At 40.0% G+C, this 13,800-nt stretch overlaps 1 protein-coding gene across 3 annotated transcripts in view; it reads right to left on the bottom strand.

Moving 5' to 3' along the window:
- LOC125461777 (G protein-coupled receptor kinase 5-like) overlaps nt 1-13,800 on the bottom strand; it is a 252,483-nt gene that overhangs the window by 21,736 nt on the left and 216,947 nt on the right. For all 3 annotated transcript variants that reach the window (XM_048550971.2, XM_059653048.1, XM_048550972.2), the window contains 3 exons: nt 11,021-11,211; nt 1,662-1,699; nt 23-112 (listed from right to left, as the gene is read on the bottom strand). In XM_048550971.2, the coding sequence (XP_048406928.1) occupies nt 23-112; nt 1,662-1,699; nt 11,021-11,211 (319 nt within the window). The remainder of the gene's footprint in view (nt 1-22; nt 113-1,661; nt 1,700-11,020; nt 11,212-13,800) is intronic.

Raw genomic sequence — 13,800 nt, 5'->3', positions numbered from 1 at the left:
CTAATTTTGATTGAAAACTCACCCATATACCCTACCGTTCCAACCCTGCCGCGGATGGTCTCCCCTTCTGGAATTTTCACAGCTAAACCCAGATCAGATATCCTAATGTGACCTGTAGGAATGCAACAACAAAGAATTAGTTATTTATTTGATGAATATGTTTTTACTGGAAACATTCTCAATTGAACAGAAGTAAACTAGGAAAACTGCTTACATTTCCTTAGTGTAGGCTAATTTACATTTTTGCTAGTATGACATTAATGAACATATTTTGAATATTAGGAGCCACGTGATTCTCATTAGTACTCTCATTACATTAACAAATACAACGGACTACTATTCCCATAAGCAGTTAGGTTCAATCTTGTAGTCTCATTAAAAAAAAACTTTTGGTGCATGGTGTCCATTTGAAGTGAAAGCGATTATAGGAAATACTAATTGTAAAAAACTTTACAAGAAGATACATAGTCTTAGGAAAGTGGTGTTTAATTCATGGCAGCTTTTAAGACTCCAGTCACTGAAAAAACTAACCCTTAGGTTGAGGTCCAGTCAATCAGCTTATATTGTTGAAAGTTATGCCTTTCTACAAAGTTGATAATGAAAGAAGAGGTTCAAAAAAATGAGATGGCGAAAGTATTTTGTTAAACATTAGAAATAGATACAAAATAAACACAATTAAAACAGAAGTGGAAAGAAAGGGATGTCAGAGTATTCAATAAATCAATGTAAATTTTGAAATTAAAATTATAATCTTTGATATGTATTATTATTGTGATAGATATTTCTGACATTTGAATAGCTTCGTTAGTGCAACATTAGTATTTGTTTTAGCAACAACATGAAAGCTATATAAAGAACACTGCATATTCTAAGCACCTACCTATAGGTCAGAGATGAAGCGTTTTGGTTTCAAACACATATACAGTTACAAACAAAACAGAGGCTTTATGTATCTCAGCATAATCTACTGAAATGAACAGGTTTGATCTTCCAATGCTTAGCTTATCAAAAAGCAGACATCTATCTATTAATACTAAGTGTACATGCAGCCAGTACTGCTTTCAAATGGATAATTTAATTCCTTCTGACTAGTTACTTGTGCACTTCTGCTTAGGCTGGAATTTCCCCTTTTTTTATTTCTTCTTGTGAGTAACACTATGCTGGAATCATCTTCCGAACTACAGGAATAAAATGCTAGGGTCGATAACAAGGCTCATAGGTGGATTCTCTCCCAGTTCTTTCCACTAGCATAGCCATATTTAGCTTATCAAAATATTTTATTAAATTTTCTAATGTGCAATTTCTTTCTTTCTATAATAGCAAAAATTCTGTAAAATCAAAATCCTACTGGTGTGCAAAATTCTGGAGATGAACTGCATGTAAAATGGATGGTGTTTAAGAGTTAAAGTAAATGACTAAGCATGATATAATTGTATCTGTGGTGCCATACAACATATTAATAATTAAAATGTAATAAACTCATGAATATGCCAGACATTTTATAAGGCTTTGCATTTTATATATAATTTATATGCCTGCATACTTTTATTACACACAACTGATAGCTGAGTTAAGGAAGAAACAAAATTATGCCCAAGTAATAATAAAATTGACTCTGAACTATACAATGATTATTCCATTCGCAGAACTGGTTTACTTACCATAATCATCTAATAATATGTTTTCAGGTTTCAAATCTCTGAAAAAATGAAACAAATATGAAAAGGTTACAAATTAAGCAACTTTTTTCCGAATCACAAAGTATTCACTGCAATCCATGCCAGCTTTACATTCCACAGTAACCTTTTCCCAATCCATTCCATTGGCATTTCCTTTTATTTCTTTCTGCATGTGTGCAATTTCTCCTTAAAGGCATCAAAATTATGATTTTTTAAACTGGTTTAGGGCTCAGTTTTCTATTTAGATTCTACCTTAATTCAGCCCATTTGTATGCCTTCAGATTTACCTGAATTATGGCTCTCCAGAATTTTCTGCTCAATTTATATGGGCCTACCATTTGCTCTGCAGAAAGTATCACAACCTCTCTACTATTTTTAAGGATTTGCACATCTTGACATCCATTAAACTCATCCTTTTGATGATGTGACAAATGGTAATGCACTCTCTCTGGCCCAGAAATGGAAAAATTTGACCTTGAGTCACAGTCATAAAATGTTGTTAGAGTTTTAAAATCTTACTTTTCTTCCTGTTCTCATAATCCAATCTTTTTGTCTTTATGTCTCTTCCCCTACCTGATTTAAACTAATGTGTCTTTCATTGTTATTTCTTGCTTTGTTAATTATTAATCCTTTTGTTCAAGGATTGTTAGTTTACTGAAGTCAGTTCACACTTCCAGCAAGTATCACTGTAATTCTTGGTGTTAATGATTGCAGACAATGTTGCTCACCAAAACATGTCTTGCTTCAGCTAAACCTGGCTCAATGTATCAGTGTACATTTAACAAAACAGATATGACAAATTGAGTTTAATAGAGATAAGAGCAGTTTCTTGGCCCACTTCCCTAGCTGATCGAGATCTTGCTGCAATTTCTGATAACCTTCTCACTGTCCACAATACCACCTATTTTAGTGTCATCCACAAACTTGCTAATCATGCCTCATACATTCTCATCCAAATCATTGATATAGATAAAAAACAGCAACAAGCCCAGCACTGACCCTTGAGGCACACCACTGAGTACAGACCTCCGGTCTGACAAGCATCCTTCCACTATTACTCTCTGCTTCCTACCATCAAGCCAATTGTGTATCCAATTTGCCAGCTTTCCCTGGATTCCATGTAATGTAACATTCCAGAGCAGCCAACTATATGGAACCCTCTCAAAGGACTTACTGAAATCCATGTCGACTTCCTCCACCACTCTGCCCTCATCAACTTTCCTGGTCACTTTAAAGAACGCTAACAAATTTGTGAGGCATGATCTCCCAAGCATGAAGCCATGCCGACTACACCTAACCAAACCCTGTGTTTCCAAATGCACGTATATCTTATCCCTAGAACCTACTCGGCTAACTGACATACCACAGATGGTATGCTTACTGATCTATAATACCCAGGTTTTTTTTGCAGCCCCTCTTGAATAAGGGCACAACATGCACTACCCTCCAGTCTTCCAGGACCTCATCCTGCTAACAATGATGCAAATACCAGCCAGGGCCCACACAATTTCTTTTCTAGCCTCTTGCAGGATTCTTGGATATAACTGATCAGGACCAGGAGTTTTATCCACCTTCATACATGCTAATACTTCCAACACCTCCACTGCTGTGATATGAACTGTCCCCAAAATATCGCCAATAACTTCCCAAGTTCCCAAATCTTAAAGTGTTTTTCGTGGTAAACACAGAGGAGAAATATTCATTGGGGAGCTCGCCCATCTCCTGCAGTTCTGCACATATGTGTCCATGTCCACTTTAGTCCTCGAGGGGTCCTATTCTCTCTCTAGTTATTCTTTATACTTAATATACTTAAATAATATACTTAAAGAATCTCTTTGCATTCACCCTAATCTTCTCAGCCAAAGCTCTCTCATGCCCACTTTTCATCCTCCTGATGTGTTTCAAAATGTACCTTTAACATAAAGTAAAACAGAGAACAGAAAGAGATCACCACCTCAGCACAGAGACAAACTCATGTGATTTGAAGCCAAGGAAGAGAAACTCGAATAAAAATTGATTTGTGTGAGATGGCAATTTTATCTCCTTTTCACAGCACCTCAGAGAAAAAATAATGACACCTGGTGTTTGAAACAGAAAATAGACAAGTTACTGCTGTGGGAAAGTAGGAGAAGCGGTTTTGTTTTAGTGACTTAATGGGTTCTTGAGGCAGTTTGTCGAGACAGTTTGGTTTTCGTTCAAAAGGGAATAGATCCAAGGGAACAGGGAATGATCAAGGTGTGCAATGCTGGATCTGGAAAACTTAAACACTGGGAGGAACCCTTGTCAAAGGACAAAGTTTTCACTTGACTAAGAGAAGAAAGAATCCATTTGAGAGCACAGTGTGACTTTGAGAACACTCCTATAAAGCAATTTGCACAAATTACAGCAAAGTGTTTTGTAACTATTAGCCTGAATTTGAGAAGATGGAGAGGCTTGATATCATAGAGAAAATGGCACTGGAGATCTGAACTCAAGAAGTCCCACTCCCTAAGTTGGCACCATCTTTGCTGGGTTAGAGACAATTGAGGACATATTCCAATTTTGTATGCCTGTGGTCTGAGTTGGCAATTGCAGCTGCATCAGTCAGATCTGATTTTTCACTATTGAGATGGCCCAAAACTCAACTTACGCACTTTAGACCTTAGAAGAAAAAAATATGAAACCTCACAGGAATTCCTTCGTTGGATACTCTCTTGAATATGTAAGGTACCCTTCTGGATGCTGCCCTGGGTGACCTTTGGCAAAGGTCAGGGATTGTTAAAAGTAGACAAACATATGCGTGCAAAGTGGATAATCCGTTGGAATAGTCAAGCTTGTTTGAGATGTAAAGAGAGCTATCAAAGGAGACTGTCAAGGCATCTAAAGCTCCTGTCATCTCAATATCTGAAAAATAATGTCTGCAGTATTTGAAAAAAAACTGTGCTTGATTTTTCACTCAAATTGTTGACATAAGCCTGACATTGATCACCACACCATTAGCACAGGATGACTGATTTAGCCACCTTCCATTATCATACCGTGGGAAACCTGTCACTTTACAAGTTGATTGACAGCTCCAAGCAGTTATTAGGGTTTTGAATTGAGACTCTAAAGTCAACTGCATACCTTTAATAAGAGATTAAATGAAATTAATTATAGTAACTATAGTAAAAATGAATTCATCAAAAGATACTCAAGAAATGTAATTAATCTCAGTGCCCTGTTCATGGTCGACAAAGGGTGAGAGTATGAGTCTGCAGGGGCTGACAGCTATAAAGGTGGCTAAATAGACACAAGTTGCTACAGGAGGTATGAGGGGCCATTGAGGTTGGGTTTGGGGCAGAGGGGCATGAGTTGGCAATGGGAGGGCCATGGCTACGTGCAAAGGGTGAGGGCCACTTTCTGTTTGATTTATATTTTCAACAAAGTGCTGGAGCACTGAGGTCAGCCTTTTGCCCAGCTGGCACTTGCACACTCTGAGCTTTTCCCAGAATCAACCATCGCAACTTCTATTTTCATCCACACCAGGACAATAATCCGAACATCCCCAGCACATTTTCCAGGTTGGGTTTGCAGGCCCAAGAATCATCCTGACCATGAGCTCCCAATAAGGGAGTGAAAATTCTGACCATCTTGTTTAGGTTTAGCTAGTGAACGCTAAACTTACCTTTTTCCTCATCTGTCTTTTTTTTTGCTTGTTAAGTAAAGTTTGATCCATTTTGACTTTAATTTGGTTTGGCTATAGGGAATATTCTAAAAACTGAGACCTGGTCCAGTGGTTGAATTCTGTTAGTCATTTGAGAAACTTGAAAAATACTCTGAAAATGTTGTCAATTGTTATGGGGATTGTAACGACACCGACCAATTCCTTTTGAAGAAACATTTTCACAAGTACACGAGGCAATCTGTTTGTTTTTGCACTTTTTCATGAGAAATATGACATACTGTTCACACTGCCTTGCATAGTGATAATGGGTGATGTTGATTCCAAGAGTGAAGGCGTTAAGAGCTAAGAGATATTTCTGCTTTGTTTGATCCACCTATTCTCTGTATCAATCTATGTCATGTTGACCATGCGTCATCAGCCCGTTCTTATCTGACAGCAAAAATATATGTCTGATCACCCACTGGTGCATTTCACTTCCTTCACAATTCAGCAAGTACTTGCCATTTCAATGCACAGGTTTTGTACAAATCCCATCACTCGACAATGTACTTGTTATGGAACAGGCTGCAATAAATGGATATCTGTTTGATATACTGTTCTTTCATGCCTTTCTGGGCTCTGGGCTGTTCTTAATCCTCATCTAATATAGTTTTAGAAAAAATATGTTGAGTAGCATTAGAGAGTTCACAGTCACCACTGAAAAGGCACAACATGTCGAGGTTTCATGTTGCATGACACTGAGTGAATGTGCATGGAAAATTTCTGTTGGAGATTTTCCACGTGCTCCTAACACATACCGCTCTGATAAAGGAGTTCATTCATGCATGCCTGTTGGGAATGACTTCAAAGCTACATGTCCCAGGTGACGGTGTTAATGCAGTCAGTATTTCAGCGATCAGTTTTAAATACTGCTGAAATAAATATTTCCAGTCCTGGCAAAGTATTGTTTTCATAAAAGAATTTTTTTTTGTGCTTTCTGCCCTCCAAAACAATATTACATGCAGGGAACCCAAAGAAAGTAGAGGCTTGGACATCGCACTCGCTAAAGATTGTATGAAGTGCAACTTGTCTGAGATTGCTGAATGTATTGTAGTTGAGCTTTGAAAGAGGAGAAGCTCCATATGAATCAGCTGAGATACAACTTAACAAAAAGAAAATACCAATTTATTCAACTGGATTTTTTTTAAATGATGGAAATATCTGCTCTGACTGGAAAGAGGTGGTTTTTGACTTCTTTTTGAAAAAGGTTTTAGAAGTGGTGCTTTATTTTTCCATTATCAGAGTTTTTGTGGTAACCTTTCTCGAGGCTTCCTCATATTATAGTGTATGTCAATCTTTATTTGAGAAGGTTCCCTTATAACCCACTCCCAGTTATTTTGTCAATGCTGTTCTGTCACTATCAGATTGGGCAGGTGGACAAGTGAGACAGCTTACTTTCAAAATTATTTCTTACTTCCCTATGGAAAAGTACCTGAGTCTCCTCGATGCCCTTTGGCAGTTCCACTTGTTCGCTATGTACTGTGGTACAGCCTATACCATGTACTTTAATGTACTTGCCCAATGAATTGGCTCCTATTATTTAGTAAGGTGGGGTACACTTACAAATTGCTTGGTGACTCAGAGATTCAATGGTTGAGTTTTGAGTTATCTACATTTTAGACTAAACAAAGAAACTGCAGCTTGCCATTCAGTGTTTCAGACCTAGAGTTGAAACTATTGCGAAATCAAGCATGTATTTACTCTCCAAGACCAGGGCTGCTGGAGGGGAGCTCCTGCTCTGCAATGGAACAGAACTAACAGTCTATTCTGGATGGGGCTAATGAGACCCATGGAGGGTGCATTTATAGGATGTGGCACTTATAACACCAGTCTGATGTCAAACACGTTCAGCGGGTCCCCAGATTAAATGTGTAATGTGTGCAAACTTGGCCATCTGTGCTCTCAATGAATTTAAATTCAGTAGTAGCAAGCAGAGCACTGTGCATACGAAAAAACAAAGATAACCAAGTGCTCTCTTAGCAACAGGAATTTCAATTGATATCAGAGATAATGGGAACTGCAGATGCTGGAGAATTCCAAGATAATAAAATGTGAGGCTGGATGAACACAGCAGGCCAAGCAGCATCTCAGGAGCACAAAAGCTGATGTTTCGGGCCTAGACCCTTCATCAGAGAGGGGGATGGGGAGAGGGAACTGGAATAAATAGGGAGAGAAGGGGAGGCGGACCGAAGATGGAGAGTAAAGAAGATAGGTGGAGAGAGTATAGGTGGGGAGGCAGGGAGGGGATAGGTCAGTCCAGGGAAGACGGACAGGTAGGACTTGTGTTGGAAGCGGGTGAAGGGGTCAGTGGAAGGAGGGTTAGGTTCCCGGTTGAAGAAGTAGGCATGGAGGCGAAGACGGCGGAAAAACTGCTCTATGTCCAACCGTTGGACATAGAGCAGTTTTTCCGCCGTCTTCGCCTCCATGCCTACTTCTTCAACTGGGAACCTAACCCTCCTTCCACTGACCCCTTCACCCGCTTCCAACAAAAGTCCTACCTGTCCGTCTTCCCTGGACTGACCTATCCCCTCCCTGCCTCCCCACCTATACTCTCTCCACCTATCTTCTTTACTCTCCATCTTCGGTCTGCCTCCCCCTCTCTCCCTATTTATTCCAGTTCCCTCTCCCCATCCCCCTCTCTGATGAAGGGTCTAGGCCCGAAACGTCAGCTTTTGTGCTCCTGAGATGCTGCTTGGCCTGCTGTGTTCATCCAGCCTCACATTTTATTATCTAGGAATTTCAATTGGACCAGATATCTTAAAGATACTGGCAGGTTGGAACAGGCACTGTAGTGATGAGTCTTAGGTCAGGAGTTACAGCATCAATTTATCCTAACTTTACCAAAACCACCTGTGAGAATAAGTGATAATGGAAACTGCAGATGCTGGAGAATCCAAGATAACAAAGTGTGAAGCTGTAGACCAGAGTCTAGGCCCGAAATGTCAGCTTTTGTGCTCCTGAGATGCTGCTTGGCCTGCTGTGTTCATCCAGCTTCACACTTTGTTATCACCTGTAAGAATAAGTTGTGTTAGATGTTTTACCTCCATCACTGAAGGAAGGCTAATGTTTTCACCAGTGTGTTGCATGTTTGTCAGGAAAGAATAAATTACAAAACAAAATGGGCAGATTTCAATGGGACCTGTTAGATAGATAGGGTATGGCCCAAAGAAGAACTGATTAGTTTGGTGGAAGTGGATTCTTGATAGTTGTTTTAAAAAAAACATATCCGTTCACATTGGGAGATGGGGAAAAATAACTTTGTTGATATAATGTTGCAATTTGTTTTAGGTGGAATGTTGTGCATCAGCTCCACTGGAACTTGGCACTATCTTCAGAGCAAGTGAACTGGTCTGAAGTCTCCTGAGCGAGGTAGAAGCTCTTAAAAAATTTCCCTTTTCAGCTTTGTAGAAACAAAGCATCAAGCAGACAAGGACAAGCCTCAAGAAAGAACTGCCTAATTATAATAATATTGAGTTAACGGGGTGTGGCGAAAGTATCTGCTCTATGAAGTGCCCTCTTCAGCTGTTATTTTAGTTTCCACATGTTTTGGTATCACAGTGGGTAATGTTACAAAGCTTTTTAAAATTATGTGTGGATAATGCATACATTAATTAATAATGACACCCTGATGTGGATGAGCTTCTCATACCTGCATTAGCTTTAGTTAACTCTGATATACTATTTCTGTGAATGGTTGGGTGTGGGTTGGGAATTTCAGGTGCTGGGATTTGAAAGGTCAATACCTCAAGGAAGTTTAACTCATGAAACTTACTTTTGGTTGGGATGGACTAGTATGTGGCTTTATAATTGATCATTTGTGTTACGGTGACCCTCTCCACTGGCTCTGGCTGTTTGCTGTAATTGCCATGAATAGAGATCACAACTTGAAACAGCCTAGCACACACGCAGTGCAATGTAACCTGTGTGCCTCTAAGTTTCTTACAACATTTGATCTGTTCATCTCTCTTACTATGATCTACCTGTACTGCACATAAACAAAGCTTTTCACTGTACTCCGGTACATGTAACAATAAATCAACCAATCAAGAGGGAATCCTCATTATTACAATCGGATAGACATTGACAATTTGCATCAGCCCACTATAAGTGGGTTCATTAGACACTATGTTCCCTAAAAGGCTGCAATGAAGAGAAAACATTCAGAGGGTTTTATTTCAAAGAATTGCTGTGATCAGCTGGATAATAATTGAAGGTTAAATTTGCAAGTATGTAGTATATATCCCTTCAAACATATAGACTTCTAAGTCTTGTTAGATTAAAGTTAGCCATCTGTGTATAAGAGAGCAAGTGAGAGATGACGAAAAATTTGTTTTATCTTTATTCAATTGCAATCTAGTGAGGTGCTGTACAATAGCAACAATATATCTGATTTTGTAAATGACTTGTGATGCCAAGAAGATAGGTTTTCTCGGACTTAGTTGTAACAGAGTTCTTTAAAAACAAATTGCTTCATTTAAATCTAGTGTTCTGCTTATTCAGACTGATAGTTTGAGTAATGTTGACAGGGTCAATGAACACTATTCATTTTCAGGTCACTGATTCTCTTCATTTGTATTCTTGAACTGAGAGATGCAATCAGAATGAACCTCAGCAACAGCAAGGAATTAAATAATCCAGTCATTTACTGCCTCGGAGAGATTCACCAACTGCTGCAAATGCACAGAAGCTCTTGATGCACCTTAGAAACAATCAGGAAGTGGGTCAATGTTTTATTGACAAACTCCTCATAAAAAGGTTAACACTTGAAGTGGGCAACTTCAGCAGATGTCTCATTCAGGTGTCTAGGGATTGAAATGAGAGTGAACACTTTCTGAAAATACCACTCTCAAATGACATGTCAGTACTCTGATACCTCTAGGAGGGGCTGGAATTTCCCATGTGAGGAGGACAAGGGATCAAGGCTCACCTACATCCGATTGAAGATCTGTAAAAGTTTCTTGTAAGGAACACGTAAGGGAGGGCAAGATGATGATTTACACATTGTAAACCATCCAACTTGTGCAGTCTGGTGCTCAGCAGTTGTGCTCAATACTGGCAGAAATTAAAGTGCTTTTACATGCTGAAAAAAGTTGAGACTGGGGGAATCTCGATCCATTTGCTCACTTGTGTACATGTTGTGGTTGTTGGCCCCATGCTGTTTTGCCTCCCTTCAACAAGGCAGTGAGTAGCAGGTCTCATCCACAGCTCCCACCTGCCTTTGCTGTGTTCACTTTGCAGCAGTTCCTGCCTCCTGGTAACAATCAGAGTCACCAGCTTCGGCACCAAGCTTCATTCCAGTCCAGTTACAGTGCCTACATTTGAGGATGCATTGTGTAATTTGGATGTTGCTCAGAGTTGGGCTGTGGAAAGTTTATGGCTTCCCAGCCCTGTATTTTCAGATGCTTAAGTATCATCTATATATTTAAAGCAACTTCCAGTTTCAGACTCCAATAATTGGTGAACAATTAGGCATTAATTTAATCAATAGATTTTGCTATTGAGAGTTCATAATCTCCATCTGACATTGAGTGACATAAACAGCACATTCTAATTGAGCAGAGCAATTGATTTTGAAATAAAAAAAGAGGCAGAATTATTTCCTTAAACAGGTATCTCACCGAAGCTCCTGGGTAGCCTGATGTGGAGCTCCTCTCACCTGTAAACAATGTTTTCCTTATGGAGATCCTCCAGTCCACAGCAGATCTCAGCTGCGTAAAATACAGCTCGCTCTTCTTCAAATCCTGGGTTTCCCATGTTATAGATGTGGAACTTCAAGTCACCCCCATTCATTAAAGTCAGAACTAAGCACAGTGCGTCCTTTGTTTCATAAGCATAGGCTAAATTAACCTATAAACACAGTAAACAGAAAAGTCGATAGTTAAACAATACCCACAAGTACTTACCAAGCAAAATCTAATTACATGAGTGCAGTTGGCATTATAAAAAGACAGTACAGCTTGAGTGGTTTATGGCATAATATGAATTCCAGCTATTAATATTCATAAAAGCATGTCAGTTTTAAGTTAAGGGATAGGATTTCCCCCAGTCCTAGCCAAAAGGCAAGGTGAGTAGAACACTTCTAATTCACAAGGGAGCTTTTTTCTCTCATGTTTGATAATCTAAAATTTCCTTTCCTCCCGAAAGCATTTGATTTTGCTGCAGATGTATCCTGTGTCTGCAGTTGACTTACTTATATTGTCACTCTATTTTTGTTTATCAAACTTTGAAAAATAAACTTCTCCATAGTAAAAGCTCATGTAGATGACTCCACCTTCTCTACGAGGCAACCCCCTCACCTTCATGGCCACTGTAAGGAAACACAGGCTGAAGTGCAATCAGTATCCCATCATTCAGGAAGATACCATGACACCAACTACATATACTTTGAGGAAATTTCCAGGCGAGATATACAATGATTATGTCTGTGTGCATTCTCTGATCAGATCACATGCAGTATTTAATTCAATACTTGATTTTGTTATTTTGTTTTACTCTCCCCGCGTATCTCAGATATTTGTGAACATTCTCCAGTGGCCACAAACATTTTGGGAGCAATGGTACAAAAGCGGCAGATGCCTGAATTAAGCGGCAACTCCAGGCTCCTAAATTATACAAAAAGTAAATTAACAAGTGCTCTGAAACTACATATTGCATTAATTAAGAAAATCTATACCAACTTGCTAAATTTATTATATATTTGCCTCTTTAATCACAGATTGTCTTCTATGCTCTGAAAGCATCAGAACCTTGTAGGCATGGGCGTATAGCTCCACAGCATCTGTTGCTCTTTATAAAAACATAAGGGCTTGGAACAGGAGTAGGCAATTCAGTCCCTCAAACCTGCTCTGCCATTCAGTACGATCATGGCTGATCTCATCTCAACCTCACATTCACTCTTCTACCCACTCTCCATAACCAGTCAACGTGTTACCAATGAAAAAGTCAGGTTCGATTCCACCCTTGGGCGACTATATGTGTGTAGTTTGCACATTCTCCCCGTGTCTGCTTGGATTCCCTCTAGGTACTCCAGTTTCCTCCCACAGTCCAACAATGTGCAGGGTAGGTGGACTGGCCATGCTAAATTGCCTGTCGTGCCTGGGGATGTTTCGGCGTGGTGGGTTAGACGTGGGAAATTAGAGGAATGGGTCTGGGTGGGATTCTCTTTGGAGGAGTGGTGTGGACTTGTTGGGCTGAATGGCCTGTTTCCACACTGTAGGGATTCTATAAAAAAAGTCTCACTCTTCCTTAACTTAACGAAATGCACTGGCATTGACTGCAGTCTGGGATAGTGAATTCATCAGATTCACAACACTTAGACAGAAGTTATTTCTCATCTGTCTCTAGATCCTCACTCAAAGGGCCACTTGTCTACGAGCTTCGCTGGTACAGTAGTTCTCCTATAACACAATAGTTGCGTTCTTGTATGACCTTGCGCCACAGAAAATCACGTTATAAGGAAACATGTGGAGAAAGAAATTTGCATCATTCAAACACTGCCCACAATTTATCAATCACATTACAGCCAATTTGTGTTAACAAAACACACTATAGCAGCACTACCTGTAACTGTTCAACCATGAAGGTGGACGTTATTGAGTTTGACCTGATTTTTATCTGCAGTAGGTGACATTTCCTGAGACCCTGGGAATCATGGACAATGGCTATTTAACCAATGGGAAGGTGTAGGATGGAGAGCCTCATTGCCTTCCTGTCATCCATGTTTAACTTCAGAAGATTAACATTCCTGTACCTAGGCCAATTGAGGCAGCCAACTAAGGGCTATTTGGGAGTCACATTGTGACACAAAATTGGCATTCTACCAGTGTTGGGAGGCTTCAGGTCATGATACATGGGCAGGCTGCTAGGTAGGTATCCCTTAGCAAAGTCTTTTGAGGCTTATGTACGGCCGTCCTGATCAAGGTCTTCTGTGGCCCATGGAAGGCCTCACACTTGCGAGAGCCATCGTTAGTAAAAATTTCCCATCACTCTTTGATAACAAGGAGCAGGAACTTTACTCATTTTCCACCTAGTAGTTCTCAGGGTCTGAGTGGCCCCAACAAACCCATCCACTTCAGTTAACCTTAAGCTGCCTGTGCTGCCCCTGGTCTTGTGCCTCCTTCAGTCTCAATAGTGGCCTCCTCTCATTGTGGTGCTGCTGGGACTGAAAAGCTTCCAGCCAACCGATCGGCTTGGAGACAGGATATTCCCCCCAAAGACCCAGAAACATTGACAGTAGGGAGGTCACTAATTGATTAGGACTTAATCCTGATGGGGTTTGAAGAAAATTGCCCGGGACAGGAAAGTATTTCCACTAGTCTTCTGCCTGAGATATTGGGCCATCATCATAGTTATTTTTCCAGCCCAGTATTTCCACGTAAAGCTAAGCAGTGCTGCAAACAGGAGTGGTAACTTTAGGCAACTGTTCGACTGTAACCC

Source organism: Stegostoma tigrinum, chromosome 20, assembly GCF_030684315.1.
Source record: "Stegostoma tigrinum isolate sSteTig4 chromosome 20, sSteTig4.hap1, whole genome shotgun sequence".
NCBI classification, from domain to species: domain Eukaryota; kingdom Metazoa; phylum Chordata; class Chondrichthyes; order Orectolobiformes; family Stegostomatidae; genus Stegostoma; species Stegostoma tigrinum.
Note: the sequence above shows the minus strand (reverse complement) of the source record. Positions and strands in the feature narration are given on the sequence as shown.